The sequence below is a fragment of the Abramis brama genome, assembly GCF_963993115.1.
Source record: "Abramis brama genome assembly, chromosome: 4".
Classification (NCBI taxonomy): domain Eukaryota; kingdom Metazoa; phylum Chordata; class Actinopteri; order Cypriniformes; family Leuciscidae; genus Abramis; species Abramis brama.
In genome coordinates this window covers 8,609,599-8,637,284 of record NC_139966.1, presented here as the reverse complement: position 1 = coordinate 8,637,284, position 27,686 = coordinate 8,609,599, and the positions used below count along the sequence as shown (strand labels likewise).

Here is a 27,686-nt window from a genome sequence, read left to right as displayed (position 1 = left end):
ACTATCACTTGAAAAATCCGCGATGGGACTGAGCGCGAACAGCTTTAACATCAGCGACTTTTTATTGTATGAAATTGCTGTCAATCAAAAGGAGACGCAGCCTTTCGACAGACTCTCCAATCATCACGCAGAAGCCAGAGTCCAGGCCAGCCCACTCCTCATTCACCCCCAGAGAAGCTGAGCGTCCGCTGCGGGACATAATCGCAGCGTTTATCCAATGACTGTCTAGTTTCGAAGTGCTGAAAAAAACTGTTCAAAGCAGCCCCACTGAAGTAAATGGAAGCTGGGCTTCAACAGGGAAATGCACTGTGACGCTATGGGAATGTATGAGAAGGAAATCGAGTCAGCCGACCTGCTATATGTAACTGATTCTGAACGAACTCATCTTTGAGTTGAATGTTTTCTAACGCATTTTTAGTCAATAAATGTGAATACAATAGTACATATTTGACCATTAATTTTTTGACATTATAGGGGAAGCCGAGCTTCCCTTGCAGTCTTAAAGAAATTGCCACTGGTGCAACGCCCACAGACGTGAAGTGAACGAGACAGAGGCTGTCCGGTACTGTCTGAAATGGTTAACTCTGTGGTGATGCATGTGCAAAACAGATTTAACCATAAAGTCAATCAGGATACATAACACAGCCCCCTCCCCCCCAATCAAAAAACAATTTGATCACGACCGGAGAAATTACGCCATTTATGGCGTTATTAGGATCAGAAGCTGCTGCCAAACAAGAAATGGTCGTCATGGCTAGGGGCATTTTGGGGAAGTAGTAGCAGACAAGCCATACTTTAAAAAAACATTTGTTTTGATATTGCTTTGTATATTCAAACGCATTTACCTAAACCATGTCTTTCAACACACCATAGGATATTTCTTTTTTCCCAAGTTCAATGCCAGTGGAGGAAATTGCGGCCATCATTAAAGATGCCATTCGCCACCTACAACACATAGGGCTGACAGTATGTATGTAGTGTAGGTTTTTTTTTTTTTTTTTTTTATAGCAGCATTAACATGTGACCAGGGAAGCCCTAATGTTAAGGCTGTGTGTAATCTCGGGGCTAGCCTGGACCCTCTGTGAAGGTGAAGAGTCCCACTGCATCCTGGTGGGGGTTCAGAGGGTTCCAGTGATCTTTGATGTACCTCACCTTCTCAAATCAATCAGGAACAACCTGTACAAAATATGGCCTACAGGTAAGCACAGTAAACAAAGCAATCACATATCACAATGATTCACACACCAGCTCATATTTATTTATATCCTTAGACACAAGGAAAAAATGTTTGTTGGAATGCCAGAGAAATTTCCTTGATTTAATTTTTTTATTCTTTTTTTTTTTTTTATTAAAACTAACATCATAAAGTATGATTTTTTTTTACTTTGAGCAATTCTAGAACTATACTTGACTCTTCTTAGGAGCATATAAAACAAAACAGCTCCTTGGAAAAAATTAAATGTAATATTGTAGTAGTTATAAACAAAGGTTTATTTTAGTTCAGATTAACCCTCAGGGGTCTGAGGTGTTTTTAGGGTCCTTGAGATGTTCCGACATTTGTGCTTTTTTCAGTTGCTTATAAACATATTAATGGCAAAGGTGTAATTACACTCTATTTAGCACTAACAGGGCTACAATAATATGTGAACAACATGTATGTACATGTTTGTATTTTTGAGAGAATAATGTTTATGCATGGTTATTGAATAAACTAAAAACTAAAGTTTCTGAAATAAGGCCACAAAACACATTAAATATGTGTCCACAAGACTTTTGACTAATGGATGTCGTCGCCATTTGACTAATGGATTTTCACACCTTTTTCTTCAAAATGATGTGAAAATCATCCTGCCTAATCATTCACATAAAACAATACATTGATTTAACTTTTGTAAGACACTTTTTGCTTGAAAAGGCAATATGCGAGTGGGCGTGAATGATCCAACACCATCATGCATATTGAGTGATTCACACCTGAGGAGACAATGGGGCCCGCATACATAATGAGCCATTCATTGAGGTGTGTCACTGAGCCACAGGCAAGAATGCAAGGACTATATATATATATATATACACACACTGTATATATACAGTGAGGAAAATAAGTATTTGAACACCCTGCTATTTTGCAAGTTCTCCCACTTGGAAATCATGGAGGGCTCTGAAATTGTCATCGTAGGTGCATGTCCACTGTGAGAGACATAATCTAAAAAAAAAAATCCAATAATAAATATATAATCTTTCTTTGTAAAAACTAAAGTATACATTTTATCATACATATTTCAAAGTTAAGGATTCATTACTTGAATATAGCCTACATTGGAACAAACACTATAATAACATTTTTGACAAAACATACTATATTTAACATATGAGCAAAAATTGGCAAACAAAAGCTTATTTGATGTGGCAGTCTATTTTACAGTAGAAATTTATAATCCATCCAAAACTAGTCAACGAAATGTTGTCTTTCATGTGTCTGTAATATATGTCTATCGTTTTTATTATAGGGATATAAATGTTAATTTAAAGTTTAATACGTTGCTTATACAAATACATTTTATTTCAACATATTTCAGTCGATTTTTACTCATCTCAGTATAGCAATATAGTTTGCTAAAAGCGGATCATTCATTCACACACAGAAACGCGATTCAAATTTAAACCGTCTTTTTGCGAGCTTTGGTAAACAGCGCATCTCTGCCGTTCATTCATTCACACACAGAAACGCGATTCACTTGAGAATGAAAAAAACTTACTACAGTATTCCTCAGCTCAGTCGGATCTTTGCCGACCTCAGGGGGTTAAGTCGTTGAATAAAAGTGATTTATTTTTAAGTGAACGGATGTGTAAAAGTGCTAACTTAACAGTATTTTTTTTTCTTCTCCATAGCAATCTTAGTTTGACATGTAACAGGCAGCAGATTAGATGGGTTTGACATACGGCTTGAGAAGGCCTTAGACTTTATTTCATAACAGGTGAACATAAGTAATAAACTGATGTTCGGATGTTCTGCTGTTTCCCATGGGTCTTATTCGCTCTCCCAGTAATTTAATGGTACCAATTTCTTAAGGGTGGCCTAATTTTTTTTTTACTTTTCCCTTTTACTAACCAGACCTCTAAAAACTAGTGAAGGGTCGTAACAGGGACTCTTTAACAAAACACAAACAGGGTCTTACATTTACATGACTTTTTATATGTATTTGTAATAGTGATGTTTTTATTACACTAATAATAATTGAATTGTCTTTCTCCAGAGTGAATGCACTGATGATTGCTGAAATTGCTCCTTTTTCTAAAACTCTTCACACTGAGGTAAACAGCAGTTTCTTTCCAGAATGAGTTTGCAAATGCCGTGTCAGGCTTATGTGATATGAGAAACTCTTCTGACACTGAAGACACTTGTAAGGCTTCTCTCCAGTGTGAATTTTAAGGCTTACTTTAACCCTGAAGCTCTTTCCACACTGAGGGCAGGTGAAAGGCTTTTCTCCAGTGTGAATTCTCATGTGATCATTAAGGTATGCTTTATCCCTGAAGCTCTTCCCACACAGTTTGCAAGTGTGAGGCTTCTCTCCAGAGTGATTTCTCATGTGGACATCAAGTTCTTTTTTCTGTTTAAAACTCTTTCCACACTGAGAGCATATGAATGGCTTCTCTCCAGTGTGAATTCTCATGTGAATCTTAAGATTTCCTTGTAGTGTGAAGCTCTTCCCACACTGTAGGCAGGTGTAAGGCTTCTCTCCAGTGTGATTTCTTATGTGGGCATTGAGGTCTCTTTTCCGTTTAAAACTCCTTTCACACTGAGAGCATATGAATGGCTTCTCTCCAGTGTGAATTCTCATGTGAGTCTTAAGATTTCCTTGTAGTGAGAAACTCTTCCCACAATGTTGGCAGGTGTGAGGCTTCTCTCCAGTGTGAACTCTCAAGTGAGCATTAAGGTGTTTTCTCTGTGTGAAGCTCTTCCCACACTGTGGGCATGTGAATGGCTTCTTTCCAGTGTGAACTCTCATCTGGAGGTTTCTGGTTTTTGTTTTATGTGTCTGTGAGTAACTAAGAGATTTTTCCACTGAAAAAGATTTCTCATACTGATCTTTCTCTTCCATTTCATTCAGTTCTTGACTCTCCTCTTTCAGCTCCATCAGGCCTAAGGTGAAAAGAAATTTAAAAGAAGTTATACCATTTAGACATGTAAAACATCAAATCCAACATCATGTATACTAGATCCTATATCCAGTAGGATACAGTAGAGCACTGGATAAGGATCCAGCTGGTCCTAACACAAATCTAGCGGGATCACAGATAGCGGGTTTACCGTTGCTGCAGGTGGGAGGTCAAAAATATACCACAGGTCCCGGGATTTAATGAGAAGAATCAAATGTTCAGAAAACATTAAAGTGGGTTTTTACTGTACAAAACCAAAACAAGTCAAGTCTGATATTCAGACAAATTTCCCAGTTTTTACAGAAAAAAAAAATGTGAAGGATTGCACTTTGTAAGTTGCAACAAAAATGTAAAAAAAAAAAATTGTTATACAACAGACACAAATCTGAAACCTCTGGGTTGAGGTAAATTCATTTTCCTTGGTCAAAGTAAGCTTTCCTTCAAAGATAAAGCACTTCATCTTGCACACTAAACAAGATACTATCAGGACATGTAATCTGTCACCATTTTGTTTAGTTTTGTTAATGGACTTTCAGGTTGTTTTCACTTGTCACGAGTTTCCTTGTTTTGACACCCGCCACTCTCCTGTCTCCATAGTTACCGTCATTATTAGTTTGTATGTGTCAGCTGTGTTTAAGTAATTATCCTCGTTTGTGTTCACTACTTAAGTTGTTCCTTCTCTTGCACCACGGAGAGTACACGAGAGCCCACCGCAGACGTTGTGGGACCACCCACTGTGACGAGTGAGCCAGAGCCCGAGGACAAGAGGACAGCGCTCACCATCGCCCCAGAAGAGTCTGACCAGGGGTGTGAGCCCACGACATCAACGGCTGAGGGAACGGGAACAGAGGACTGGCTGCTGTAAGGAGGAATCTCCTCCCACCCAAGCCCGCCCTGTATCATCTCCTCCATCAATGTTTAAAGATAGCATTATGAATGATATGGACACTGATTTATTCTTCTCTTTGATTTCTGTGGACTGTACCCTACTCACCATCATCCTTGTCTAGTCTGATATCACATCCTTCACTAGGGCTCCAGACTAACTTTTCCACTGGTTGCACTGGTGCTACCAACTTTCTCAGTTGGTCGCACCAGCATATGATTTGGTCGCACCTTTTTTTCTTTTTTTTCCTACATGCCATGGGATTAATCAATGCATGCTGATGAACAGTGGTCTTAATCTGCATACCCTAGTTTTGCACTGCTGTAAAAAGACTGACAGTGACACAAGACCTCATGTTAGCAAAATGTTTTAATCTTTTAACTCTCAAAAAAACTATTAAAAAACATGTATGTTCTTTAATGTTTGATTATAATTTTACTGTCTTCACATAGGGATGGGAATTGATAAGATTTTATCAATATCAATGCCACTGACAATTCTGCTTATCGATCCAATTCTTTAACGATTCTCTTATCGATTCTTGATAGCACTGTGTGGAAAAATGTAGTCATATGCTTTTCAAAAAAACAAGTGGTTTTATTTATTTTAAAGCTTAAGCTTGAGTAAGCAAACTGTACTTTTTATGTAATTTATGTAATAAATAGAACCTTATTGTAAAGTGTTACTGATTAGGCATACACCGATTCAGACGTCTCCTGAGTTCACTGTTGGAAAGATCAGTTGTTTTAACCAATCATTAAAATGAATCGGTTCAAAGGAGTCATTAGTTCGCGAATTGGACATGTCATGCACGTTGTGTGATTATCCCAGCAGTTAGGACATGGACATCCAAGATTTCTGACAACACAGAAAACATTTCATCACTGGATAGTTTTTTTTCGTTTAATTAAAGTGTTGTTTTATGTCAGCTGAATGTCTGGAACGCTTTTCAGAGAAGATAAGGCAACTTATTTAGCACAATTCACACCCAGCAGTAATCTCCGAATGCCCCGCATGAAACTTTGGTCTTCCGACCTTTTACCACCATGTTGATTTATTATGATTAATATGTGCGAGGGAGAGAGAGCAAGACAGCGCTTAGTTTGGAGACGGTGAAGTCTTGTTTACACTTTCGCCTGGCTCAGCCAGTCCTCCAGCCCCGCCGCTGCTAGAAGCTTGCAGCCCTGAACCGATTCTGGAGATGTCCTGCTGAAACGTCAAGCCGCAGGCTGCGCATCCATCAGCCAGAGGATCCTGCAGCCCCGCCTCTGGTCTCAATTTCCCTCTTTTCATCTTGGCCCGTTGGCTCCGTCTTGGCTCGTCCCTCATCCCAAAGACTCCACGGGACTACACGACTTTAGCTACATAAAATCATTGTAAATGATCTACATAAAAACCTTCTGGTATGGACAATATTGATTCTAAGTTGTTTAAATGTGTTGCTAGTTTAATTGCTGTCCCTATTACTCATATTTTAAATTTGAGTCTAAATAAAGGGGTTTATCCTCAGGCTTGGAAAACAGCCCAAATTGTACCATTACCAAAAAATACATCTTCAACTTTCTGTGGACCCAACTGTAGACCGATTAGTCTGTTGCCTGCGTTAAGTAAAATTATGGAGAAGATTGTTGTTTAACAAATTCAGAAATATTTTTCTGATCATAACTTAAATACAGAATTTCAACATGCCTATAGAGCAGGCCATTCAACCACCACTGCTATGGCTCAAATGACAAATGACTGGCTAACAGCATTAGATAATAAAAAAAAGTTAGCAGGAGCTGTACTGTTAGATTTTAGCTCTGCTTTCGATTTGATTGATCACAAACTTCTATTAAGCAAATTGCACTGTTATGGTTTCAGCTCAACAGCAACAATTTGGTTTCAGAGTTATTTAGGAAATAGGAGGCAAACTGTTTTTTTCAATGGAAGTTTTTCACATGAAAGAGCAGTTGACTGTGGTGTACCACAGGGAAGTTGCCTAGGACCACTCCTGTTTTCTATATATACAAATGACTTGCCATTAGTCTTAAAGAAAGTAAAAATAGCTATGTACGCTGATGACTCGACTATCTATTCATCTCAAGAAACAATTGAAGACCTTGAAATTGTGTTATTGGAAGAACTAAAGTCTCTAGTCGAGTGGGTTACAAATAATAAGTTAGTCTTAAATGTTGGCAAGACAAAAAGTATTGTTTTTGGTACCAGACACATGTTGCTGAGTGAACCCAAATTTAATCTAGTAATTAAAGATATGTATATTGAGCAGGTACTACAGACGAGGCTTCTGGGTATCGAAGTCGACAACCACTTATCATGGTCCAAGCATATCAATAAAGTTGTGCGCAGGAGGTGCAATGGTCTTTTTATGGTGAGAAGGTGTTCTTACATGGTGCCTTTTAACATGATGGTAGATGTTATGAAATCACTTGTTTTGTCACAGTTGGATTATTGCTCAGAGGTTTGGTCATGTGCGGCTGTGACACATATAATAGATTTACAAATGGTCCAAAATAGAGCAGCGCGATGTGTACTTCAGTGTCCATTCAGAACTAATGTGAACTGGATGCATAACACACTGTCCTGGCTAAAGGTAAAAGAAAGATTTACAGTTTCCTTGCTAAATTTAACAAGGAACATTATTTTAACTAAATTACCAAAAGTACTTTATCGTAGGGTATGCTTTAGTTCTGATGAGCACCATTATGCCACTAGACATGCTACAGAGGGTAGGTTTATACTACCCAAAGTAAAAACAAATTATGGAAAGAGGACTATGTTGTATAGAGCCATGTCCGGTTGGAACACTTTGCCCAGACTCAGAGACATTGTTAATGCACACAGTAAACATCAGTTTAAAGTCCTTTTAAAAAGGCATTTGATCATAAATTAAAATGTATTGTAAATAGTAAATTGTTATTCCACTATAAATTCTTGCTTACAGTATCATGACCACATTGTATTATTGTAACAGAAGATTATTTCATATCTCAGAATTATGACTAAACTAGGTCTGGTGTATATGAGTGTGTAACGACAATGAGAAGAAATCAACCACAGACTAATTTTCTTCCAGAAAATTAATTCAAACTCTCTACTTCCTGCCGAACAAAACAGAAGATTGGTTCAGAACGTCAAATGATCCTCATCACTCTGGCTATTTAAAAGAGCCTCCCCCAACACTAACTAAATAACTGGTCAATGGCTAGCTTTGTGGCCAACTACGGACTGGTTAAGATAAAGACAGTGTCCTCACAGTCCAGAGCCATAAGTCACCCATCCTGGCGCCACAGAGTCTGCAAAAGACCCTTCTAATGACCAAACCAACGAAAACCCCCAACTAAGAACTTTTATGAGCCCAGCTAAAGGAAGAACTTGTCAATATGAGGGGGTTTTTAAAAGACAAATTGGTTCAGAAATGACACCACAGCATTCCTGACCCCTCCTCCTTAAGACCTCTGAACAGAACAAACAGTGTTCTGTCTCTTCAAACCAGAGAACTGATTCTTACCAATAAACTACATAAAATCATTTAAGAACAATTCTCAATGGACTTACAATCAAACAATCACGCAACTACATAATCCTGTGTGTTTCCACCACTTATATGCATATTCTAATAAGATATGCTTTAATCCCATATAATTCATGTAATTGTTATAATTATTAGGTGTGTGAATGACAGTGTGTACTGTTTCATATCAATGCTATCTTACGAACACAACTAGCAAGATGGCTTGAATGATATCGGTGTAATATGTTTTGATCTTCTTTTAATTAGAAATCATGTCTAAACTGTGGCCTCTGTCCTCTCTGCTTAAAAGTTAGAGAACACACCAACACTCCAGATTTACGATGAGACAAAGCCAGTGTCTAATTGGTCCGCTCTCTTCAGGAGGGGGGACAAACTTTTAGTTAAAACAACCCAAAAACTAAGCTCCCTCTCTCGCTGCTCTCGAAGCTCTCTCGCTGCTCAAAGCTCTAAGCTCTCTAAGTTCCGGCAGACTAGTACCATGTAACAAACGAGCAGAAATAACCCAAATCAAGATCTGTAGAACATGGGTTAAACAGTTTCATTCAAGCCGTCTTACTACTCTCGTCTAAGTCTTCTTTTCTTTTCTAAGTCTTCCTTTATTTTCCGATTGAAAGTCTCGGTTTTAAGTTAAGTTTTGCTGCAAAGTTTCGTTCCACGATTCGCGGATGCAACGCACGCTTTCAACTTCAAAGACTCATTCAACCATCAGCAACCGCCAGCCACACGTGACTGGTTCTCGCCCCATCTATCCATGCACAAGGAGACCACAGCCGACGAACGAACCCGGGGGAACCCTCTGTTACGCAACGAAGGGAATTCCCAAAAAGGAACGAGAAGACAAGCAAGTAACCTCCAGACTGAAAGCTAAACTGGTGTATTTATATAACTTTAATAACCTGCCTAAAACGATAGAAGGGTTAAATTAATGTTTGATGGTTCGTTCAGGTCATGTCTAAGTGCATTATGGAATCGTGAGATTTCATCCTTTCACTCTTAAACCCACTCTTTCCTCACTCTCTTCCTTTCTGCAACTCGTATGAATGTGTGTGTGTGTGTGTGCGTGTGTGTGTGTTTGTGTTAGACATTAGCTGTACGTGTTAGTATATAATCAATAAAGTATTGTTTGTATTTGAAAAGAGATTGCTTGTGTATGTGCTTATCAAATTTTATTGTCTTGAACTTCGATCAAAAGTTACCTATGCTGTTACCCTATTTCTTAATTTACTGTTAGGGGGTTATTCTTTCTTGGCCAGGAAGATATTATATTTCCTAGAGTTAATAATTGTTTATGCTTTCTGTTCATTGGATGAACTGATAAATTATCATATTATTGATTCTGTTACAGTAAATAATTGAAAATAATTAAATTATTAATTATTGATCATAATTCGTTATGAATAATAATTAATAATATTTATACGTGGGCGTATAAACGCTACATTTATGGTGGAGACGAATGCGGGAAGTTTAACCTAAAATTGTAAGCATATACGAAGTAATTATCTTTTCGAGAGAGATCCGGACCTCTGAGTCTGTGTGTGACGTATGCAGCGCGCGCCGCGCGCTCTGTTTGAATGACTGTCTGCTGAGTGAATACACAGAGAGCTGTTACTCTAGTCCAGGCTGCCTGCCTATTTTTATTTTATTTTAAACTGCAGTAAAATAACCCAAGATATAAGATCTCACACAACGACAAGGTAACAATTGAGCGTGTCCCTCGATTCCGAAATACTTTAATTATAGCTTAAGACATCTGCGTGTTCCAGAGTCTTTCAAATAGCTATAACGTTATGTGTGTTTGTATCAGTCAGAGAGCTGAATGAAATTAAAACTGCAGTAATTAAAATAACCCTGTAAAGGACGAATGAGCGTGTTCCTCATAAAAGTCCTTTGACTCAGTGCGTGTTCCACTGGGACGAATATTCTCCTCACAGATTAGTCTTTATTTATCAGGTTGTCTGTGCGTGTCCCACGGCAATCCCCGTGATAAACTATAAGCTTATCTGTGTCTGTTCAATTAATTCTCATGTAAACACTGCGTATGTCCGAGTGTAGTTGAATAGGCATTATTTAAAGTTGTGTTCAAGTAAAGCTTGACGTTGAAACTCAACCAACAGTTAAAAACCCTGTTGTTTTTGCGTGCTCAGATAACATTGCACAGAGACGATCCGCCGAGATCGTTTGTTCCATCTATTACAGCACAAAGCTGTCCTTTAAAGTTAATCACTCTTAAACAACCGAGTGAAGCCCCACGTCGTAAAAACAGCTACGAGTGGTGTCCTTTATTTGTATTTTTGAAATGCGCCGACATTTCATATAATATGATCGACGTGCATATTCTTTGAACATTGTTTGAAATGTGCCGAAATTTCATGTAACTTAACATGCATTACTGTTTACGAGCTGCAATTCACAAGTTCGCCCACTAGAGTTTGTTTTGTCGCCATAGTTACAATCGTGACACGGAAGTCTTAACCAACGCTTCCGGGGGAACTCGGACCCCACAGCAAAGCCCGTCTGGCCACAGTGTAAACAAACTGAAACAAACCCATTTGTGGCTAAGCTAAGCTAAGCTAAAGCTAAGCTAGGTAGTTGTTTACATTGAGGCCTAACCTATACTAAAGCCTTAAGCATTATTTACGGTTGTCATTGACAGTGGTTAAATACAGTGTCTGTTTGAACAACGTTAAAGGGATTTAACCATTTAAACACCTTGATGTTTACACCTGTTGGTCTTTTCTTCTTTCCTATTTTACCTGTCTCATATTATACTTTACCCATATTTTTCTGCGAAAAGGAAATTTCGGTTCACAATTATTAATTTCATTTACCTGCATTTTACTTGAAAAGAAAATACTGGTTTATGATTATTAATTGTCAAATTTTAATTTGATTTAAAAAGGGTTTAAATTCTATTTTCCTAAACGGGTAATTTCTAATGATTTCTCGATTTATTTTTAATAAATCTAATTTCATAATTTTTCCTAATTTCTAAAATTCTCTTTTAGATTTAATCACTTCAGGTGAATACATTTTTGAACTTTGAAAGCTTGGGAGTAACACACCTGAGCCTCAATAGGAGACATTGGTATCTCACTACAAGTGTCAAATAAATCAGAGATAACCCTCTCTTACAAAGTTTTATTTTTGAATGTTTAGTTGTTGGCAACTATCAATTCTACACTCGTAGTTCGACACAAAGGCTTCAGAGCCATTTGTGGACCCAATCTCCTTTCACTCCTTCCTCTTCCTCCTTTACACGTCTTTCCTGTTCTGTCCGGCTTTATTCCATCCCCTTTCTTCACATTTGTAGGAAACAAACCTGGAAGAACCATCAATCGAGTCTAAAGAAAGAGAAAGATAATTTTTCCAAAGAAAACAATGAATAGGTATTTGATTTGTAATCAAACCCTCTCTTGTTCTCCATACTCTCTCTGTTTTGTAAACACAATTTACAATTTAACATCTTATCCAAGATAAATTAACAGAGACAAGTGTTGAGCAACTGTCGCCTTCATAGCATCCCAGCTGTAAGCAGTCCAACTGACGGTGTGTGGTGTCAATCCTGTAAAACTCGGAAAAAGGTATCAGCATTATTATTGTATTATTTTTCCTTGTAAACATAAACAATAATATTGTTTACCTTTCTGGAAACAGATTCTAACCGATAGGCAGCATTTATGAGAAAAATAATATTTCTCCTACTTAAGAATTTTCTTTCTTGTTTTATTGAAATTGGTTTTAACCTCTCTCTCTCCACCCCCTTACTCAGTTGAGTGACACATCACGAGTTTAAACCAGTTTTTCATTGATAGAAAATATTAAAAAAAATATTTCTCCCATTGAAAAAAAAATTTCTTTCAATTGAGATTTGTTTTAACCTTTTTCTCTCTTTTCCTCACTTAGTTGAGTGACAAAGTTTCCACATCACTAGCCTACCTGTCTACACTGAGACCAACACTTAGACATTACAACACTTCACTATTGTTGTACAGTCACTGAGACGACACTTAGCTGTTCAACCACATAGGCTTACACCCCACACAGATCTGTGTCAGTCTCTTCACCCCAGCGTGCCAACATGCCGTGGACGACAAACCCCACCGACGTGGACGCCTGGCTCAGAGGCATTACGGACTGCCTCACACCAAAGACAATTGAACTGTTATTATTTTTAATAATAATCATAATTCTGAGAAGATTCCTGACACATGATTCAAGCCAGAATCAAAACCACAACCACGTGGAACTAACCAAGATTATCTGTTCCCTAAGCAATGCCTTCACAGCCCAGCTGACACTAAGCGACAAGCACATCACCCACCTTCGGGAGGAGCTGACACGTGCCCAGAGCCGCATGGACAAGCTGGAAGTGAAAGTCCAGGACGACTTCAAGCGTCAGACCACTGAGTTCCTGAGGGAGCTGATGCACACCCAACGCTGCACAGACCAGCTCAAAGCGAAAGCTCAAGTGCCTGACGAAGTGGAGCAAGAAACAAAGAAACAAGTTGACAAGCTCCAAGAAGCCCTTGCAGCCACTGAAAGTGACAAACAAGAATTAAAGACTGTCCAGAAACACCTGGTAAACCAACTCCAGTCTGCTGAACATCAGCTAGAGAAAGCTAAAGCTGACATTGAAGATAAGAACTCTGAAATTAATGCTCTGAAAGACCACCTGGAAAGGTGCAATGCTGAAATCAACCATCTGACCCAACAGCGAGATGACGTCAACGACGAGCTCTACGCGGTCAGAGATGAACTCCAGCACATTTTCCAACAGAAACCAGAGCCAAGAAGGGAGAGACCTCCCTCAGCATCACCACTGCCGAGCAGGACAGAGTCCTCCATCCAAGAACTGCCATACAGTGAAAGAAGTGAATGGCCACAACCCAAAACGTCACAGGCCTTCACCACAGAATCGTTCACTGCCAACAAGCAACGAGAGCTCATCCAGGCAGACTCCAGAGCTGCACCGGCGATGACCTTTAAAGATCTCAACAAGCTGGTTAAGAATATCACTCCGTTCAACCCGAACTCCACGGAATGCCCGGACATCCAGTCCTACATCCGAGATATCAACTTCCACCTAGAGGTGAGACCTCATGTGACTGACAGAGACAGGTTCTACCTCCTCAGATCGACATCCAGTTCAGAGGTACGAAGCTTCCTAGACCGACAACCTGCTCATGTCAAGTCAAACTACCAACTGCTATGTAAGACACTGATAAAAGAATTCATAGGCCCAGAGTCAGAACACGGTGTGTTAATCGCCTTGGAAACCAAACAAGGTCGACACGAGACTCCCCAAGCATACTACCACCGTTTTCGACAAGCCTTCTTTGGTGCACATAACTCACCTGAACAAGAAGAGGATGTGAACTTCAAAAACCTCTTTCTGAGAAACCTGCACCCCGGATTAAGTCATCATCTTGGTCTCGAGGCCTGCGCAGACACAATGACAATTCAACAGTTACGTGACCTGACGCACAAGGCCCACATCAAACAGAAGATGTCCTCAAAGAAAGGTTTGAAAACATCCACAGTTTCAAACTCCTTCAGCCAAGACACAAGCCTTGCACTGGAAGACAACCAGTGGCATGACAACACCACAGTTCTTCGTAAGAAGCACAGAGAACGTGATTCCCATGCTGATGACAGATACCACACCAACCACATGGAAAAGCCATGGGACCAGCCACGCTTCTCAGGAAACCCACCTCGGCACAACTCAGTTAAGCACAGCACTGAGTATGCCCAAGAACAAGACAGTTTACCCTCAGAAGATATGGAGCAACTAATGAGGCGACTGGAAGTGTTCTTAGAAAACAGGCTGAACACGGAAGACCACTGATTCATCTGATGCACCTTCATAATGAAGATGACAACCACTTGTTCTACAACAACACAGAACAGAGTGGTCTCTCACAGTCAACCACTGACAAACACCCAGAGGTACCAGAAAACACCATCCTGGCTACCCATCACTCATAAAGAAACCACCAAACGAGCTCCAAACTCAAGAACCATATGTGTGCTACAGAAACGACAGTAAGCCCAGAACGTCAGAAAGTCTGTCACAACCAAAAGGTATCATCGGAGGAATGCAACAACGGAGACCAAGTTTTGCACCACAGCTTCATCCAGCCATGCCAAACTGCCTCCCAATGTCTGCCAGAGAACTTCCTGCCTTACTGGTTTGACTCCCAGCAGATCACAGAAGATCCCTTTTCCAAGGCAAAGAGGCAACAAGCTCATCAAAGCTAAGCCATCAAGCAAAGGGGGGAGCAAAACAGACTGAAACAGATCTGACCATACATACATACATGCATACATCCCTAATACATACATACATACACTACACAACATCCCTAACATACTCACTAACATACAGAAGTTAACCGCCTCTACTGTGCAAAACATTCAACAAACATGTTTTCCCCCACAGGTAGAAACTAACTTCAGAAACTAGCTTAACAACTTAGCTACACTTACCATAGGAAACATGGCAACTAACTACTCATCCAACAAGTACACCTGAGAACACCTATCATTACATCATGATCCCTGACACCTTAGCTGTGCAACAGTAGTTACAATTCATATCAGGAGGAACACTCAACTGCTTTGTTTTGTTTTACCTCTTCCTTCCTTCCTTTTCTTCTTTTATTAGGTAAAATGCCTGTCCGCCCCATAAGGGTCAAGGTCACAATAATAGGATTGACACACCACGCCTAATATTTGTAAGCCACCTCAAAACGAATGTGAGCCAGAGAACTCCCTGCATCATTCGAATCACAAATTGAAAGGTAAATTGGTCTAAACCTAGAACAATTTAGAAGAGAATAAAACAAACAAATCAAATTTAGTCACAAAATTAATTAATCACCGTCCCAAAACAAATTAGGATAACGTCCTAAAATTGAACTAAACTTTAGTCAACGTGATTAACTATATTGAGAGAGTGAACCTGTTTATGCCTAGGTAATCTAATGCCCTGCACCAGTAAAGTGACCAGTCATGGAGGTGTTGTCTTGTTGTTTGCTGTTTGTGTTTGCTTCCTCTACCCATTTCTCCAGCGTTCACCGATGTCTTCTACTCAACACATCGTCGACCGAAGGGGGGATATGTAACGACAATGAGAAGAAATCAACCACAGACTAATTTTCTTCCAGAAAATTAATTCAAACTCTCTACTTCCTGCCGAACAAAACAGAAGATTGGTTCAGAACGTCAAATGATCCTCATCACTCTGGCTATTTAAAAGAGCCTCCCCCAACACTAACTAAATAACTGGTCAATGGCTAGCTTTGTGGCCAACTACGGACTGGTTAAGATAAAGACAGTGTCCTCACAGTCCAGAGCCATAAGTCACCCATCCTGGCGCCACAGAGTCTGCAAAAGACCCTTCTAATGACCAAACCAACGAAAACCCCCAACTAAGAACTTTTATGAGCCCAGCTAAAGGAAGAACTTGTCAATATGAGGGGGTTTTTAAAAGACAAATTGGTTCAGAAATGACACCACAGCATTCCTGACCCCTCCTCCTTAAGACCTCTGAACAGAACAAACAGTGTTCTGTCTCTTCAAACCAGAGAACTGATTCTTACCAATAAACTACATAAAATCATTTAAGAACAATTCTCAATGGACTTACAATCAAACAATCACGCAACTACATAATCCTGTGTGTTTCCACCACTTATATGCATATTCTAATAAGATATGCTTTAATCCCATATAATTCATGTAATTGTTATAATTATTAGGTGTGTGAATGACAGTGTGTACTGTTTCATATCAATGCTATCTTACGAACACAACTAGCAAGATGGCTTGAATGATATCGGTGTAATATGTTTTGATCTTCTTTTAATTAGAAATCATGTCTAAACTGTGGCCTCTGTCCTCTCTGCTTAAAAGTTAGAGAACACACCAACACTCCAGATTTACGATGAGACAAAGCCAGTGTCTAATTGGTCCGCTCTCTTCAGGAGGGGGGACAAACTTTTAGTTAAAACAACCCAAAAACTAAGCTCCCTCTCTCGCTGCTCTCGAAGCTCTCTCGCTGCTCAAAGCTCTAAGCTCTCTAAGTTCCGGCAGACTAGTACCATGTAACAAACGAGCAGAAATAACCCAAATCAAGATCTGTAGAACATGGGTTAAACAGTTTCATTCAAGCCGTCTTACTACTCTCGTCTAAGTCTTCTTTTCTTTTCTAAGTCTTCCTTTATTTTCCGATTGAAAGTCTCGGTTTTAAGTTAAGTTTTGCTGCAAAGTTTCGTTCCACGATTCGCGGATGCAACGCACGCTTTCAACTTCAAAGACTCATTCAACCATCAGCAACCGCCAGCCACACGTGACTGGTTCTCGCCCCATCTATCCATGCACAAGGAGACCACAGCCGACGAACGAACCCGGGGGAACCCTCTGTTACGCAACGAAGGGAATTCCCAAAAAGGAACGAGAAGACAAGCAAGTAACCTCCAGACTGAAAGCTAAACTGGTGTATTTATATAACTTTAATAACCTGCCTAAAACGATAGAAGGGTTAAATTAATGTTTGATGGTTCGTTCAGGTCATGTCTAAGTGCATTATGGAATCGTGAGATTTCATCCTTTCACTCTTAAACCCACTCTTTCCTCACTCTCTTCCTTTCTGCAACTCGTATGAATGTGTGTGCGTGTGTGTGCGTGTGTGTGTGTTTGTGTTAGACATTAGCTGTACGTGTTAGTATATAATCAATAAAGTATTGTTTGTATTTGAAAAGAGATTGCTTGTGTATGTGCTTATCAAATTTTATTGTCTTGAACTTCGATCAAAAGTTACCTATGCTGTTACCCTATTTCTTAATTTACTGTTAGGGGGTTATTCTTTCTTGGCCAGGAAGATATTATATTTCCTAGAGTTAATAATTGTTTATGCTTTCTGTTCATTGGATGAACTGATAAATTATCATATTATTGATTCTGTTACAGTAAATAATTGAAAATAATTAAATTATTAATTATTGATCATAATTCGTTATGAATAATAATTAATAATATTTATACGTGGGCGTATAAACGCTACATTTATGGTGGAGACGAATGCGGGAAGTTTAACCTAAAATTGTAAGCATATACGAAGTAATTATCTTTTCGAGAGAGATCCGGACCTCTGAGTCTGTGTGTGACGTATGCAGCGCGCGCCGCGCGCTCTGTTTGAATGACTGTCTGCTGAGTGAATACACAGAGAGCTGTTACTCTAGTCCAGGCTGCCTGCCTATTTTTATTTTATTTTAAACTGCAGTAAAATAACCCAAGATATAAGATCTCACACAACGACAAGGTAACAATTGAGCGTGTCCCTCGATTCCGAAATACTTTAATTATAGCTTAAGACATCTGCGTGTTCCAGAGTCTTTCAAATAGCTATAACGTTATGTGTGTTTGTATCAGTCAGAGAGCTGAATGAAATTAAAACTGCAGTAATTAAAATAACCCTGTAAAGGACGAATGAGCGTGTTCCTCATAAAAGTCCTTTGACTCAGTGCGTGTTCCACTGGGACGAATATTCTCCTCACAGATTAGTCTTTATTTATCAGGTTGTCTGTGCGTGTCCCACGGCAATCCCCGTGATAAACTATAAGCTTATCTGTGTCTGTTCAATTAATTCTCATGTAAACACTGCGTATGTCCGAGTGTAGTTGAATAGGCATTATTTAAAGTTGTGTTCAAGTAAAGCTTGACGTTGAAACTCAACCAACAGTTAAAAACCCTGTTGTTTTTGCGTGCTCAGATAACATTGCACAGAGACGATCCGCCGAGATCGTTTGTTCCATCTATTACAGCACAAAGCTGTCCTTTAAAGTTAATCACTCTTAAACAACCGAGTGAAGCCCCACGTCGTAAAAACAGCTACGAGTGGTGTCCTTTATTTGTATTTTTGAAATGCGCCGACATTTCATATAATATGATCGACGTGCATATTCTTTGAACATTGTTTGAAATGTGCCGAAATTTCATGTAACTTAACATGCATTACTGTTTACGAGCTGCAATTCACAAGTTCGCCCACTAGAGTTTGTTTTGTCGCCATAGTTACAATCGTGACACGGAAGTCTTAACCAACGCTTCCGGGGGAACTCGGACCCCACAGCAAAGCCCGTCTGGCCACAGTGTAAACAAACTGAAACAAACCCATTTGTGGCTAAGCTAAGCTAAGCTAAAGCTAAGCTAGGTAGTTGTTTACATTGAGGCCTAACCTATACTAAAGCCTTAAGCATTATTTACGGTTGTCATTGACAGTGGTTAAATACAGTGTCTGTTTGAACAACGTTAAAGGGATTTAACCATTTAAACACCTTGATGTTTACACCTGTTGGTCTTTTCTTCTTTCCTATTTTACCTGTCTCATATTATACTTTACCCATATTTTTCTGCGAAAAGGAAATTTCGGTTCACAATTATTAATTTCATTTACCTGCATTTTACTTGAAAAGAAAATACTGGTTTATGATTATTAATTGTCAAATTTTAATTTGATTTAAAAAGGGTTTAAATTCTATTTTCCTAAACGGGTAATTTCTAATGATTTCTCGATTTATTTTTAATAAATCTAATTTCATAATTTTTCCTAATTTCTAAAATTCTCTTTTAGATTTAATCACTTCAGGTGAATACATTTTTGAACTTTGAAAGCTTGGGAGTAACACACCTGAGCCTCAATAGGAGACATTGGTATCTCACTACAAGTGTCAAATAAATCAGAGATAACCCTCTCTTACAAAGTTTTATTTTTGAATGTTTAGTTGTTGGCAACTATCAATTCTACACTCGTAGTTCGACACAAAGGCTTCAGAGCCATTTGTGGACCCAATCTCCTTTCACTCCTTCCTCTTCCTCCTTTACACGTCTTTCCTGTTCTGTCCGGCTTTATTCCATCCCCTTTCTTCACATTTGTAGGAAACAAACCTGGAAGAACCATCAATCGAGTCTAAAGAAAGAGAAAGATAATTTTTCCAAAGAAAACAATGAATAGGTATTTGATTTGTAATCAAACCCTCTCTTGTTCTCCATACTCTCTCTGTTTTGTAAACACAATTTACAATTTAACATCTTATCCAAGATAAATTAACAGAGACAAGTGTTGAGCAACTGTCGCCTTCATAGCATCCCAGCTGTAAGCAGTCCAACTGACGGTGTGTGGTGTCAATCCTGTAAAACTCGGAAAAAGGTATCAGCATTATTATTGTATTATTTTTCCTTGTAAACATAAACAATAATATTGTTTACCTTTCTGGAAACAGATTCTAACCGATAGGCAGCATTTATGAGAAAAATAATATTTCTCCTACTTAAGAATTTTCTTTCTTGTTTTATTGAAATTGGTTTTAACCTCTCTCTCTCCACCCCCTTACTCAGTTGAGTGACACATCACGAGTTTAAACCAGTTTTTCATTGATAGAAAATATTAAAAAAAATATTTCTCCCATTGAAAAAAAAATTTCTTTCAATTGAGATTTGTTTTAACCTTTTTCTCTCTTTTCCTCACTTAGTTGAGTGACAAAGTTTCCACATCACTAGCCTACCTGTCTACACTGAGACCAACACTTAGACATTACAACACTTCACTATTGTTGTACAGTCACTGAGACGACACTTAGCTGTTCAACCACATAGGCTTACACCCCACACAGATCTGTGTCAGTCTCTTCACCCCAGCGTGCCAACATGCCGTGGACGACAAACCCCACCGACGTGGACGCCTGGCTCAGAGGCATTACGGACTGCCTCACACCAAAGACAATTGAACTGTTATTATTTTTAATAATAATCATAATTCTGAGAAGATTCCTGACACATGATTCAAGCCAGAATCAAAACCACAACCACGTGGAACTAACCAAGATTATCTGTTCCCTAAGCAATGCCTTCACAGCCCAGCTGACACTAAGCGACAAGCACATCACCCACCTTCGGGAGGAGCTGACACGTGCCCAGAGCCGCATGGACAAGCTGGAAGTGAAAGTCCAGGACGACTTCAAGCGTCAGACCACTGAGTTCCTGAGGGAGCTGATGCACACCCAACGCTGCACAGACCAGCTCAAAGCGAAAGCTCAAGTGCCTGACGAAGTGGAGCAAGAAACAAAGAAACAAGTTGACAAGCTCCAAGAAGCCCTTGCAGCCACTGAAAGTGACAAACAAGAATTAAAGACTGTCCAGAAACACCTGGTAAACCAACTCCAGTCTGCTGAACATCAGCTAGAGAAAGCTAAAGCTGACATTGAAGATAAGAACTCTGAAATTAATGCTCTGAAAGACCACCTGGAAAGGTGCAATGCTGAAATCAACCATCTGACCCAACAGCGAGATGACGTCAACGACGAGCTCTACGCGGTCAGAGATGAACTCCAGCACATTTTCCAACAGAAACCAGAGCCAAGAAGGGAGAGACCTCCCTCAGCATCACCACTGCCGAGCAGGACAGAGTCCTCCATCCAAGAACTGCCATACAGTGAAAGAAGTGAATGGCCACAACCCAAAACGTCACAGGCCTTCACCACAGAATCGTTCACTGCCAACAAGCAACGAGAGCTCATCCAGGCAGACTCCAGAGCTGCACCGGCGATGACCTTTAAAGATCTCAACAAGCTGGTTAAGAATATCACTCCGTTCAACCCGAACTCCACGGAATGCCCGGACATCCAGTCCTACATCCGAGATATCAACTTCCACCTAGAGGTGAGACCTCATGTGACTGACAGAGACAGGTTCTACCTCCTCAGATCGACATCCAGTTCAGAGGTACGAAGCTTCCTAGACCGACAACCTGCTCATGTCAAGTCAAACTACCAACTGCTATGTAAGACACTGATAAAAGAATTCATAGGCCCAGAGTCAGAACACGGTGTGTTAATCGCCTTGGAAACCAAACAAGGTCGACACGAGACTCCCCAAGCATACTACCACCGTTTTCGACAAGCCTTCTTTGGTGCACATAACTCACCTGAACAAGAAGAGGATGTGAACTTCAAAAACCTCTTTCTGAGAAACCTGCACCCCGGATTAAGTCATCATCTTGGTCTCGAGGCCTGCGCAGACACAATGACAATTCAACAGTTACGTGACCTGACGCACAAGGCCCACATCAAACAGAAGATGTCCTCAAAGAAAGGTTTGAAAACATCCACAGTTTCAAACTCCTTCAGCCAAGACACAAGCCTTGCACTGGAAGACAACCAGTGGCATGACAACACCACAGTTCTTCGTAAGAAGCACAGAGAACGTGATTCCCATGCTGATGACAGATACCACACCAACCACATGGAAAAGCCATGGGACCAGCCACGCTTCTCAGGAAACCCACCTCGGCACAACTCAGTTAAGCACAGCACTGAGTATGCCCAAGAACAAGACAGTTTACCCTCAGAAGATATGGAGCAACTAATGAGGCGACTGGAAGTGTTCTTAGAAAACAGGCTGAACACGGAAGACCACTGATTCATCTGATGCACCTTCATAATGAAGATGACAACCACTTGTTCTACAACAACACAGAACAGAGTGGTCTCTCACAGTCAACCACTGACAAACACCCAGAGGTACCAGAAAACACCATCCTGGCTACCCATCACTCATAAAGAAACCACCAAACGAGCTCCAAACTCAAGAACCATATGTGTGCTACAGAAACGACAGTAAGCCCAGAACGTCAGAAAGTCTGTCACAACCAAAAGGTATCATCGGAGGAATGCAACAACGGAGACCAAGTTTTGCACCACAGCTTCATCCAGCCATGCCAAACTGCCTCCCAATGTCTGCCAGAGAACTTCCTGCCTTACTGGTTTGACTCCCAGCAGATCACAGAAGATCCCTTTTCCAAGGCAAAGAGGCAACAAGCTCATCAAAGCTAAGCCATCAAGCAAAGGGGGGAGCAAAACAGACTGAAACAGATCTGACCATACATACATACATGCATACATCCCTAATACATACATACATACACTACACAACATCCCTAACATACTCACTAACATACAGAAGTTAACCGCCTCTACTGTGCAAAACATTCAACAAACATGTTTTCCCCCACAGGTAGAAACTAACTTCAGAAACTAGCTTAACAACTTAGCTACACTTACCATAGGAAACATGGCAACTAACTACTCATCCAACAAGTACACCTGAGAACACCTATCATTACATCATGATCCCTGACACCTTAGCTGTGCAACAGTAGTTACAATTCATATCAGGAGGAACACTCAACTGCTTTGTTTTGTTTTACCTCTTCCTTCCTTCCTTTTCTTCTTTTATTAGGTAAAATGCCTGTCCGCCCCATAAGGGTCAAGGTCACAATAATAGGATTGACACACCACGCCTAATATTTGTAAGCCACCTCAAAACGAATGTGAGCCAGAGAACTCCCTGCATCATTCGAATCACAAATTGAAAGGTAAATTGGTCTAAACCTAGAACAATTTAGAAGAGAATAAAACAAACAAATCAAATTTAGTCACAAAATTAATTAATCACCGTCCCAAAACAAATTAGGATAACGTCCTAAAATTGAACTAAACTTTAGTCAACGTGATTAACTATATTGAGAGAGTGAACCTGTTTATGCCTAGGTAATCTAATGCCCTGCACCAGTAAAGTGACCAGTCATGGAGGTGTTGTCTTGTTGTTTGCTGTTTGTGTTTGCTTCCTCTACCCATTTCTCCAGCGTTCACCGATGTCTTCTACTCAACACATCGTCGACCGAAGGGGGGATATGTAACGACAATGAGAAGAAATCAACCACAGACTAATTTTCTTCCAGAAAATTAATTCAAACTCTCTACTTCCTGCCGAACAAAACAGAAGATTGGTTCAGAACGTCAAATGATCCTCATCACTCTGGCTATTTAAAAGAGCCTCCCCCAACACTAACTAAATAACTGGTCAATGGCTAGCTTTGTGGCCAACTACGGACTGGTTAAGATAAAGACAGTGTCCTCACAGTCCAGAGCCATAATTCACCCATCCTGGCGCCACAGAGTCTGCAAAAGACCCTTCTAATGACCAAACCAACGAAAACCCCCAACTAAGAACTTTTATGAGCCCAGCTAAAGGAAGAACTTGTCAATATGAGGGGGTTTTTAAAAGACAAATTGGTTCAGAAATGACACCACAGCATTCCTGACCCCTCCTCCTTAAGACCTCTGAACAGAACAAACAGTGTTCTGTCTCTTCAAACCAGAGAACTGATTCTTACCAATAAACTACATAAAATCATTTAAGAACAATTCTCAATGGACTTACAATCAAACAATCACGCAACTACATAATCCTGTGTGTTTCCACCACTTATATGCATATTCTAATAAGATATGCTTTAATCCCATATAATTCATGTAATTGTTATAATTATTAGGTGTGTGAATGACAGTGTGTACTGTTTCATATCAATGCTATCTTACGAACACAACTAGCAAGATGGCTTGAATGATATCGGTGTAATATGTTTTGATCTTCTTTTAATTAGAAATCATGTCTAAACTGTGGCCTCTGTCCTCTCTGCTTAAAAGTTAGAGAACACACCAACACTCCAGATTTACGATGAGACAAAGCCAGTGTCTAATTGGTCCGCTCTCTTCAGGAGGGGGGACAAACTTTTAGTTAAAACAACCCAAAAACTAAGCTCCCTCTCTCGCTGCTCTCGAAGCTCTCTCGCTGCTCAAAGCTCTAAGCTCTCTAAGTTCCGGCAGACTAGTACCATGTAACAAACGAGCAGAAATAACCCAAATCAAGATCTGTAGAACATGGGTTAAACAGTTTCATTCAAGCCGTCTTACTACTCTCGTCTAAGTCTTCTTTTCTTTTCTAAGTCTTCCTTTATTTTCCGATTGAAAGTCTCGGTTTTAAGTTAAGTTTTGCTGCAAAGTTTCGTTCCACGATTCGCGGATGCAACGCACGCTTTCAACTTCAAAGACTCATTCAACCATCAGCAACCGCCAGCCACACGTGACTGGTTCTCGCCCCATCTATCCATGCACAAGGAGACCACAGCCGACGAACGAACCCGGGGGAACCCTCTGTTACGCAACGAAGGGAATTCCCAAAAAGGAACGAGAAGACAAGCAAGTAACCTCCAGACTGAAAGCTAAACTGGTGTATTTATATAACTTTAATAACCTGCCTAAAACGATAGAAGGGTTAAATTAATGTTTGATGGTTCGTTCAGGTCATGTCTAAGTGCATTATGGAATCGTGAGATTTCATCCTTTCACTCTTAAACCCACTCTTTCCTCACTCTCTTCCTTTCTGCAACTCGTATGAATGTGTGTGTGTGTGTGTGCGTGTGTGTGTGTTTGTGTTAGACATTAGCTGTACGTGTTAGTATATAATCAATAAAGTATTGTTTGTATTTGAAAAGAGATTGCTTGTGTATGTGCTTATCAAATTTTATTGTCTTGAACTTCGATCAAAAGTTACCTATGCTGTTACCCTATTTCTTAATTTACTGTTAGGGGGTTATTCTTTCTTGGCCAGGAAGATATTATATTTCCTAGAGTTAATAATTGTTTATGCTTTCTGTTCATTGGATGAACTGATAAATTATCATATTATTGATTCTGTTACAGTAAATAATTGAAAATAATTAAATTATTAATTATTGATCATAATTCGTTATGAATAATAATTAATAATATTTATACGTGGGCGTATAAACGCTACAAGTGTGTGTTTGGATTTGTATGTAGGTATGTGTGAGTAGGGGTGTGGTGTTTTTAATTGCATTAGTGTTTTGTTTTGCAAAATGTAATGCATTGAATATTGGTGTAAAAGTCTTGTAAGCATGCCGCTTACGACTTGGATTGTATCGACTACAGGAAGAATAGCTGCTCGTGTGCAGCTAATGGAGATCGAAATAAATAAATAAAATAAATAAACAGAAACTATTGAAAAGTCCAACGGCATGGTACAATTAGCAGACTCAGGCCCTCAAGAAAGCTGCCAGAAAAATGTGTGCAGCTAAAATAAATCAAATCTAGAGGTTTATCGCATTTTGTGGAAGGAAAGTGTTATTGCATACAGAAAGGCTTTAAAACCTGCTAGATCTGCTTACTTTTCACCTCTCTTAGAAGAGATCAAACACAACCAATCAGAGTCTTGCTGATTACTTACAAAGCACTAAATGGTTTAGCTGCTCAGTACGTATTATAATCCTTCATGTCTATTGCGATCTCAAAATTCCGGGCCAGTTGATAATACCAAAAATATCAAGATCCTTTTCTTATTTAAGAGCCTTTGACTTCAGTCAAACACTTGTCAAATGGGAGTCGGATCTCAAAATTCTGGCCAGTTGATAAGTGGGATTAAGAAAACAGTCCTATAGGACTATAACCCACAGTCTGACCCAGGCGAACTGGTTATTTACAGACAGATCTCAAATCTGCCATTAACCTATAAAATATAAGACAAATAGTGTCTCAACTGTGTTCAGTTTTGCAGAACATTTTTATGAAGAATTTTGAATATTGTCAGCTTCCATGTGTGGCTTCCAAACATTTAAAACATCATATTACATTACAGCAATTCATATTTTGAGGAGTTAAAGGTGTTTTCATCTCTATGCCTGTAAAGAAAGCTATGATTACAAACCCTGATTTGATAAAGTGATTTTGAGGATGACAAAGTAAAAAATCTATAATAGACAATAAATGTAAAGTTGATCAGTCACATTTGCAAAAATAAATGTATTTGTTAGATACTGTTGCATAATTAAGTGCTAGAAATAAACGATTTTCAGTGTTTTTAATTCAGAAGTAAATATTGGGTTTGATGTTACACAAGTTTAATGTGTGACGCCATTCATTTAGTCACGAGTTGCATGTAGTAAATATAGATAAAGAGACACAAAACACAGAATGACTAAAGAAAGACTAACCTGTTTGTTCCTCAGTATCTTCATGTTTGACTCTGAATGTTTCTTCAATCTTCACGTCTTCACTCTCCTCTTTAATAAACGCCATCTTTATAATAGTGTCACATTGATCTCAGTCGCTTCACCAGGAGTTTTTCTGTGTGTTTGGACACTCTGTCCTGTTTAAGAGGAGAATAATTAACCGAAACAGAAAAACACTCAAATCTAAATCTCTGAGTGTGTGTCAGTCAGATCTAGTTCAGTAGTTCAGTTCACTGGTAAGAGAGTCAGTCAGAGAGAGAGAGTTAATGGACTTAAATGATCTGATTAGACTAAAAACACTCAAAACTCACTGTGATGAAAACATTGTCAGTTGATTTGTAGAAGTTGTCATTCCACATGTGTGTGTTGTTGTTGTTGCTGCATTTACACTGGTGAACTGCAGGAGTCGTCAGCGTGATTCGGTGATTCGAGCGCTTACAAACTCTGAATCATTTGATTCAATTGAATCTGAACCGGTTTCGAAAAGCTCCGTTTCTCTGTCATAACTTGCCAGAGAACAAACAGCGTGTTTATGATGAACTGATTCAAAATATAGGGAGCGAAATGAGACGCACTGTTTCTGTTAGTCACGTGTGGATGCGCTCACACAAACTGTTTATTAAATTTATTAGAAACATAGTGTTAAATGTAATTAACTGGTTGCACAGTTCTCTATAAAATGGTCTTTGGGTTATCTTAGTTTAAATGAATGAAAGCACAAACCTTTCTTCAGCAGAATTACAGATGCAGGAGCGCGGCGCAGCCTTATGACATCAAGTCCCTACACCAAAATAAAAGTCCTGTTCAAAATAATAGAAATTATATCAAAACATTGCCAACACATTAAAATTAGAGATAAAGGATTTATTTAAAGGATGAATTACAGATCTCCAAAGCTATTGATACTACTGAGATTTTTTTTAAAAGCTTCTGGTGTGTATCTAAATATAATTATTTTTAAGTGTGAAGAGATCGCAATTGGGTCATTCTATGAAAATGGTGGCTTTTTGAACAGACAACTTTTTAAAAATGTAATTCTTTTTTTTATACCAAAACTTATAGTCAGATAATAGTTAACCTCTTAACATTATAAATCAACTTAAAAGACAGCTTAATGTTTTTTTGACATATTGACATTTTTCTATTTCTACCATTGTGTTTTTTGTTGTAAC

General features: G+C 39.3%; 1 protein-coding gene across 2 annotated transcripts; it reads right to left on the bottom strand.

Moving 5' to 3' along the window:
• Positions 1 to 826: 826 nt before the first annotated feature.
• LOC311081620 (uncharacterized protein) lies at positions 827 to 27,330 on the bottom strand. 2 transcript variants are annotated; one of them, XM_084112196.1, is made up of 3 exons: positions 27,238 to 27,330; positions 26,497 to 26,651; positions 827 to 4,144 (listed from the first exon to the last, which is right to left on the bottom strand). In XM_084112196.1, the coding sequence occupies exons 2-3, from the start codon at positions 26,579 to 26,581 to the stop codon at positions 3,306 to 3,308; spliced, it is 924 nt and encodes a 307-aa protein (XP_083968322.1). In that variant the 5' UTR covers positions 26,582 to 26,651; positions 27,238 to 27,330; the 3' UTR covers positions 827 to 3,305. The 2 variants fall into 2 exon arrangements, with proteins under 2 accessions (XP_083968322.1, XP_083968321.1); XM_084112195.1 differs by lacking the exon at positions 27,238 to 27,330 and adding an exon at positions 26,826 to 26,930.
• Positions 27,331 to 27,686: the final 356 nt, after the last annotated feature.

What these genes read in the sequence shown, in the direction of transcription:
- LOC311081620 (XM_084112196.1), bottom strand. Translation starts at nt 26,581, where the DNA reads ATGGCGTTTATTAAAGAGGAGAGTGAAGACGTGAAGATTGAAGAAACA. An exon ending in AGATACTGAGGAACAAACAG is followed by an intron (nt 4,145 to 26,496) that starts GTTAGTCTTTCT and finishes TTTTCACCTTAG; the next exon opens with GCCTGATGGAGCTGAAAGAG.